Genomic DNA, 8,452 nt, shown 5'->3' with positions numbered 1-8,452 from the left:
TAATCTGAAACAAATCAGTACAGTACACTACAGTACACTACAAGATGATTCTGAGAACATCTGAGGAGAGAAATAGGCATTACAGTAACAGAATACTGATTCATATTTGATCAGCGCTGCCTAGTTTGACCATTTGGTCAGAGTTCGCAAGTGATTGGCAGCTGCCTCCATTGAATGAACAGCCAATAGGAACACTCTCTCTCTGAAATGACCTGTGATTGGCCAAAGTCTCCCGTCACGGGCTAGATGTTCTAAAGCCTGAAAACAGAGTCATGAGGAGGAGCAGAAGTCTAGTTTTCTCTCAGAACACTTGAATTACAATATGCTGAAAGGTTATAATGGAATCTTTGCCGAATGATACTAAAAACATTCTGCCTACTGCAGCTTTAACTTAAATCAAACTAAAATAAACTTATCAGAATATTTTTTAACTGTAGAATGTAAACTCCAAATCCTCAGAAAAAATAAAGAGGAAATGATCTCCACTTCCACTAGTGGTAATAATAGCATAGTCTTCTCTCCATTTTTCATTCAATACAATTTTCTTTTGTAGCATAAATAATTATTACATTATTTTCAAAACTGATATTTGTATTATGTACTCTAAGTGGATTGGCTAATGCAATGTACTGATCTGAATGGTGTCAGAATGAAATGAAACAGTCACATTCATGTATGTATCAATAACATTTATTCATACTGTAGACTATCCTATTAGGCATGGTAACACCCCTAAAGTATAAAGCACAACATCTATCTATGCGTTGTAAAGATGAGTTCACACCACATTTATTTTTGCTTTTCCAAAATCATTCGCCTTTGCCGACTGTATTGGTGCTAATATACCAACACTACAGACAGCATTGACTAACAAACGGATAGAGTATTGGCTTGAAACACAGTTGAACTTTTAACAATAACATCTGAATTTTTCTGCAAAGTAAAATCATGACTGAGCAGAACCAGAACAATAACTTCCAAATAAATTACTCAAGTAGTCACACAGTCTCCTTTGCAACACCATAACTCCCAGCTTCTGATGTATTACTGTAGTTGTTGCTGTTATAAATAGGAGAGTGGTTCAAACTTTAATCTAAAGTTCATCTTTCTCCTCTCCTTGACAGTAGCATGCTGCTCTCTGGCCGTTCATGTAGGGTCTGCAGCCCAGAGTCCACACTGTGTTGAACAAGGTGTCTGCTACCGTTTCACATGCTGAGGAGAAGAAGTGACAGAAACAGGACTCGCAGTCAGTACAGAGCAGTATGTACAAAACAAGGTAATGTTTGACATTTCCTGAGATTCACTCAGCACACATTTCATTTAATAGTAAATTAAATTATCAATACTCAACAGGTTTTAAGCACTTGAGCATTTTGATTATTTGTATTGGGATCTCAAGATGTTTTTGTATTTAAATATTAGAGTTTTGGGGATGTTTGTCTCTCTTCAAAAGGGTTTTATACATTTATAGCAAACGTGATGGAGAAACAGGCACCTGAAAGGCCAACTGCTTTCAAGTTTCACAACTGGTCATCATGACATCATTTTCACAGCTGATTAGACTGTTGTCAGGCTATTAAATAGGTGTTATCAGTCGCTATAAGCCACATAGATGAGGGTCAGTAGGGGCCTACTACACCTACTAGTAGGTTTTATCATCTATTCATACGGTAGATCACCGAAAGAAGGTATAAAAGAACACAACAGCGACCTCTAGCAACCGTAGTAATTATGACAGGAGCAGAAGCGGAAATCAGGTGCTGTAGTATAGACAGTGTGAAACTCCATAGAAGCTGGAGGTTGGGTGAAACCAATAACGTGTAGTTGTCTTTGTGTTCTTAGTTATTTTAACCCAAAACCCGATGTTTTTCCCAAAATGTAACTGTTGTAGTATTGTTGCCTAAACCTAAGAAGTTGTAGTATTGTTGCCTAAACCTAAAGAAATTGTAATTTTATTGCCTAAACCTAAAGTTGTAGTTTTATTGCCTAAAGAAGTTGTAGTATTGTTGCCTAAACCTAAAGAAATTGTAATTTTATTGCCTAAACCTAAAGTTGTAGTTTTATTGCCTAAAGAAGTTGTAGTGTTATTGCCTAAACCTAAAGAAGTTGTAGTTTTGTTTCCTAAACCTAAAGAAATTGTAGTTTTATTGCCTAAACCTAAAGAAGTTGAAGTTTTATTGCCTAAACCTAAAGAAGTTGTAGTTTTATTGCCTAAACCTAAAGAAGTTGTAGTTTTGTTGCCTAAACCTAAAGAAGTTGAAGTTTTATTGCCTAAACCTAAAGAAGTTGTAGTTTTATTGCCTAAACCTAAAGAAGTTGTAGTTTTGTTGCCTAAACCTAAATAAGTTGTAGTTTTATTGCCTAAACCTAAAGAAGTTGTAGTTTTGTTTCCTAAACCTAAAGAAGTTGTAGTTTTATTGCCTAAACCCTCACCTTTACAACGTAGTGGGCATATAGACCTCCAATGACCCACATCTATGATGCTTATGATAATACCTATTTAATGGCCTGATAACAGTTGAATCGGGTGCAGCTCAGCTGTCACAAGGGCTACTGGGTTTGTGTATGTCAACTCAGGCCATGTCCACAGTTGCAAGTACTGTATTTAAGTAGAGTGTGTCCCCAAATCAGTTGAATTATTAAAAGTGAAATTGAGGCAGAACAATGCTGAAAAAAGGGGATGGGCTCAGTAACCCTCCCCTGGATTGAATGGTTAAAACGTTACTGACCTTCAACTTTTGACACAAAGCCAAGGCTCTTCTTGAGGTCGGAGCAGATGCTGTGGAGGCACCAGCGGAACTTGGAGTCGCAGCGGTACTTGTTGGAGCCGCAGGTGTCATAACACATATCCAGCTGATTGCAACACTTGGTCATGGCAGGGATGCCCATGTCCATCTGGTACACAACAGAGGTGATTAATGTGTTTTGCTGCAAAACTAAAAACTGATTCCATTATTCAGTCAAATGTAGACTTCTCTGAACTTTTAGGGATTGTATAAAAATTATTAGGGGCAGGAGGTTATATATTATTTTATTTTTGCTGATGGATAGTTTTTTACCCCAGTTTTATATTTTACTTAATATTTGTCTTGCGAGATTTACTTTGAAAAAAAGAAAGAATAATTTTGAAATAATTTCTTCCAAATTATGCCCTTTTTGTGTGCTATGGTCCATAAAGGTGTGTTTGACACATGCAGAGACACAACAATCATTTCTTTCTATTGGGACTTTATCTTACACTTCACAAGTAACAAGTAGCTGGTAGAACCATACTGTCAGTTTGAGAAACAATAGACATGTTTCTTAGATCTTTCAGCAGCAGGCCATTATTTCACTAGCCAACATACACCTGAACTTAAAGCAGCAGTAGGCAGGTTGGAGTAAATATGATTAAAAAAAATTATTTTTATTAAACGGTCACTATATCCTGCCAGTAGTGCATGAGACAGGTAATCTGAAAAAAAATCATGTGTCCCTGTGTCCTCCGGTGTCCTCCGTTGCTCCTAACGGCATCTGCAATATTTCACAGACCGGAGGAAAACAACCAATCAGAGCTGAGCTGGAGCCTCGCCGTCTCTAAGCAGCTGTCAATCACTTGTGATCTCTGTTCAAACGGTCAAACTAGGCAGCGCTGATCAAATATGAATCAATATTCTATTAATGACTATTTCTTGCATAGAATGTTCTCAGAATCATCTTGTAGTGTACTGTTTAACTGTAAAATGAGAAAGTTTGTGACCTGGCAGCCATGTTGAGATTAGTTGAATGAATACCAAGCACCGCCCACCAGCCAGAGCAAACGTTCTCATTTTACAGCTAAACAGTACATTACAAGATGATTCTGAGAACATCTGAGGAGAGAAATAGGCATTACAGTAACAGAATATTGATTCATATTTGATCAGCGCTGCCTTGTTTGACCGTTTGATCAGAGTTTGCGAGTGATTGACAGCTGCCTCCGTTGAATGAACAGCCAATAGGAACGCTCTCTCTCTGGAATGACCTGTGATTGGCCAAAGTCTCCCGTCACAGGCTAGATGTTCTAAAGCCTGAAAACAGAGCCATGAGGAGGAGCAGAAGTCTAGTTTTCTCTCAGAACACTTGAATTACAATATGCTGAAAGGGGATTATGGAATTTTTGCCCAATGATGCCGAAAACATTCTGCCTACTGCAGCTTTAAACTAACTAAACAAAATGCCAGTTCAGCACAACCTAACCTGATAAAAATATTACGACGCTAAGAAGCTGCCCCTTTCTGCTTATTCAGTGTCAGTAGTGATAACGATTCAATTAGTAGCTCTCAGTTCGAAAATAGACAGTAGCTTGAATGTTCAATAAATATCTTTTTATGTTTTCCATACAAATTCACTCCTAATGTGCAAATTGGTCCATGTAAAAATGAAGCTTGAAAGTGGGGCTAAGTTGAGCTATGCGGCAGAGGGTCCAAAGCAACTATTCATTACTCTGGGTGGGTTCTGGCTTTTTAAAAAGTCAAAGAAGTTTTGTCCTTCCTTCTAACCCAAATCATTTTTGTACAGTCCCTTTACAGTCCCTGCTCTATTATGGTGTACGGTCTAAGACCTGCTCTATATATAAAGCGTCTCGAATTAACTTCTGTTATGATTTGACACTATATAAAAATAAATTGAATTGAATTGAATTGAATTCACATTACAGATTATTTTTTTTATATCTCTATCAATTAAATTTCCAAGTTTGATAAATCCACATGAATTTTCCCTGAATAAACAGAAGCAGCATACCCCCTCTGGAACAGGAAGACCAAAGAAATAGGAGCTACATCCATCAGGTTCTGGCATCTGGTAGCCAGGACGAGGAAGAGGAGCTTTACCTGAGAGGGGAAGCAAAGCAAAATATCAGATGTTTCACAGCAGGCCAGTGGAAATGACGGTTTGAAAACTACGTGTGATTAAAAGTAGATCCATGTCAAACAAAGGTTCCTTATTTGGTTCATAATCCTTTCACGTTATTAGACACGTTCGCCTTTCACCGCATGAAACCTCTCCTATCATGCTGGGGTCACAGTCCACTTCCAGGCCCTCTTCCAGATGATAACAAAGATGATAAGTACAAGATGAAGTAAATCCTATTGCATTATTATTGGGTTTACATTGTTGTTCCATACAGGAAAAGTATAACAACTTTATACAGTTTGTGATTTAATATGAACATATTATCCATTAAGTATATAGATTTAGATTTTAGTTATAGATTATGTATCGCACTGTTAATAAACTGTCTGTCCAGGGAAATGATTTAATTCATATTTCATTTGTATTCTTAATAGTAATAATGTAGCCTTTTTTAATTACTGGATATAATAGACAGAATTTACAAATTCTGATGCAACATCTTACTTTCGCCAGTAGAAAACACCTGTAAACAGATGAGGATCTAGTCTGAAGTGTATTCACATGAACATTCGTATTGTGAAGGACCTGGCAATTAAAGGGCTTGAGTTGGATTTGACCAATATATGTTCCTTTTATGTATTTTTAGTTAGAAGAGGCAGATTTTGTTTGCCGATATTCAGTATCTATAAATTTGCCAATTTTCATCCCAAAAAGTAGGAAATATTTTGTGTTTTCCTCAACAGCTTCATCATTATAAGGGTGGTAACACCGTCAACTGGAGCATAGGACACCCAACCCGAGACTAACCCTAACCCTTTCCACTGCATGTAAATGCAAATATTGCACACCTTAATGCAAATATTTGCCCATATTTCTTATATTCTCATTTTCTTATTTTTTTTAATTTTTAAATTTTAGTACTCACTTATATTTCTTTTCATATATTCTGTATATATTGTAGCATTATGTACACATTGTAGCATTATATACATAATTTACATGTTACATACTCCTTTATTTCTATTTTCTTACATTTCTTTATGTCTAAACAAGAGCAACTGTAACGCCCCAGGGATCCATACAATATTTCTGATTCTGATTCTGATTTAAGGGGAACTAAATTTGAAATTGTAGAATATTTTGAAAAAAAGATCCTATGTGATATATCAGTAGTGGACCACACTGGCTGATCAATATCAGTAATGTTCTAACCCTAAACCATACGCATCTATTTAAACCATCGACTTACCATATCGACAGCGGTAGTTGCACACTCCATCACGTCCACCCATGAACTCCAGCATCGAGTCAAAGTATCCGCTGACTGACTCGAAGCCACCTCTGAAGGAGTTCATTCCCCAGTCCTCGTTGTCGCCCTCCCCCTGCGTGCCATCAGAGGCCTGGCTCGGTGGTGGTGGTGGTGGTTCTGCGGTTGCAGCTGGGTCCTCAGCATCTTGACTGACAGCACTGTGGATGAACAGGCCCAGCAGGAGCAGGAGGGGAGCAATAAGGGCCCAACGGGTCATTCTGTAGTGCAGACGGTTCAATATGAAGAGTTAGGGCTCAGAGACTGAGGGGGAAAACACAGATACTCTCACAGAGGCAATACTGAAACTGTCTGCGTGACCTGAACTTTGAGCCAGACGCAGGGTTGGCCTCATATGTGGAAGAACAAAGTCCAGCCTCTATCTCGTCTTTTTGAAATGTCTGGGCTTTTATCACTCGCTGATTAATGAGAGTCAGAGTGCGCTTGTTCACCATTCAGCCAACGGGATTCAATTGTGTTTTAATTTCATTTATTTAAGAGTTAATCTTTCTTGACAGTAACATATATAGTGGCAAACTGGATAGAGTGGATTTGCTGTAAAATCAGAGAGCATCACCTCTGTGCCCTACTGCCTGCTTTCTCAAGTCACTAAATGAATGTGCCAAATTGTCTGTCAATATAAGCAAATTAATGAAACGACGTCATGATACCTCTCACATCTGGCTGCACTTGCTACTAAAACCTCCAAATTTGCTCATAACAACATTTTTTGTAGGTAATAACCACATCATATTAAGGTGTTTGGTCAATTTGATAAAATCCCCAAACTGAGGAGAACTGAGTCTAAATACTCCCTCTGCGTGTGTGTGTGTGTGTGTGTGTGTGTGTGTGTGTCTAAAGTCATGTTTCTAACTTTTTTTTCGTCTTTTGTTTTCTCTAGGGTTGTCAATTGATTAAAAATATTTAATGTGATTAATCGCATGACAGTCCATAGTTAATCCTGATAATCACAAAATCAAGTATTTAATCCTTTTATCAACATGGGAGTGGGCAAATATGATGCTTTATGCAAATGTATGTATACTGTATATTTATTGCTGGAAATTGATTAACAACACAACTGTCTTTTGAACTGTATTAGTGACATAAAGCAGTGGCTGTCACAAAATTTCCTTCATTTAAATGAAGGTAAAACTGAATGCATTATGTTTGGTACTTTGTGCATGACTAATGTTGTAGTCTCAAGCTTTGGTATTCTGGCTTCTTTTTTCAAACCGACTGTAAAAAATCTGGGAATGACATTTGAGAGCTGTTTGAAATTTGACAAACAAATTAACTCTGTTGTTCAAATTAGCTTTTTCCAGCTTTGTCTTCTGACTAAGGTAAAGCCCTTCCTCAATCGGCACGATCTTAAGAAGGCAATTCATGCTTTTATTAGTTCGAGACTTGACTATTGTGATGCACTGTATGTTGGTCTCAACCAGTCTTTCCTCGCGCGCCTCCAACTTGTGCAAAATGCTGCTGCTCGCTTTATAACGAACACTTCCAGACGTGAATACATCACCCCCGTACTTTACTCACTCCATTGGCTTCCAGTTCGCTTTAGAATCAATTTTAAACTCTTGATGTTTGTTTTTAAAGGTCTCATATTGTGCTCATTTCAGGTTCATAGATGTATTTTAATGTTGTACTAGAACATGTTTACATGCTGTAATGTTCAAAAAAAACTTGATTCTTCTCATACTGTCTGCCTCGGTCTGCCTGCATGCAGTCCTTTTCAGCCTCTGTCTGAAAAACCCTGATTCACAGCCTGTCTCCTCCCACTCTGCTCTGATTGGTCAGCGTTTCCTGCTGTCCGCTGTCAATCAAACGCCCTCAACACAGCGTCACTCTCTCCCCCTCCCCTTTAGCAGCTCCGTGAGCTACAGACTGTAGCAGCTCCATGAGCTACACAGAGAGAAGCAGCCAGGAAGAGTTTATAAACTACTTCAAAGTTTATAAACCAGAAACTTCACACAGCCGGAGGACCGGAGGAATCTGATCCGAAATCGGCGAGAAATGATCAACATCTGCGGTCAAGATACCAGGTTTTCCTGACGGTTTTGCTCAAGTAAATAATGCTATCTATAGTTAGTTAGCTCAGTATTTACGTTCTGCATAAACTCTGTAAACCGTAAACATACACTCTGTTTTACGTTTGTCTTTACAGGTCCATCTGTGAGAAATGACCGACAGAATCATCCCAGTGAAGAGCAGATAGTTCTATTTACATGGAGATACAGAGCTAACATGTTAGCATGTAGCTACATG

The 8,452-nt window shown here is 38.1% G+C and overlaps 1 protein-coding gene across 1 annotated transcript; it reads right to left on the bottom strand.

Moving 5' to 3' along the window:
- Positions 1–668: 668 nt before the first annotated feature.
- On the bottom strand, positions 669–6,497 carry LOC119483446 (group XIIB secretory phospholipase A2-like protein). The gene is made up of 4 exons (XM_037761541.1): positions 6,125–6,497; positions 4,765–4,853; positions 2,730–2,895; positions 669–1,212 (listed from the first exon to the last, which is right to left on the bottom strand). Exons 1-4 carry the CDS (start codon positions 6,399–6,401, stop codon positions 1,094–1,096), a joined length of 651 nt encoding a protein of 216 aa, XP_037617469.1. The 5' UTR covers positions 6,402–6,497; the 3' UTR covers positions 669–1,093.
- Between the last annotated feature and the right edge of the window lie 1,955 nt (positions 6,498–8,452).

Source organism: Sebastes umbrosus, chromosome 3 (genome assembly GCF_015220745.1).
Source record: "Sebastes umbrosus isolate fSebUmb1 chromosome 3, fSebUmb1.pri, whole genome shotgun sequence".
Taxonomy (NCBI): domain Eukaryota; kingdom Metazoa; phylum Chordata; class Actinopteri; order Perciformes; family Sebastidae; genus Sebastes; species Sebastes umbrosus.
The sequence above is the reverse complement of the archived record's forward strand: the minus strand, read 5'-3'. Positions and strand labels throughout refer to the sequence as shown.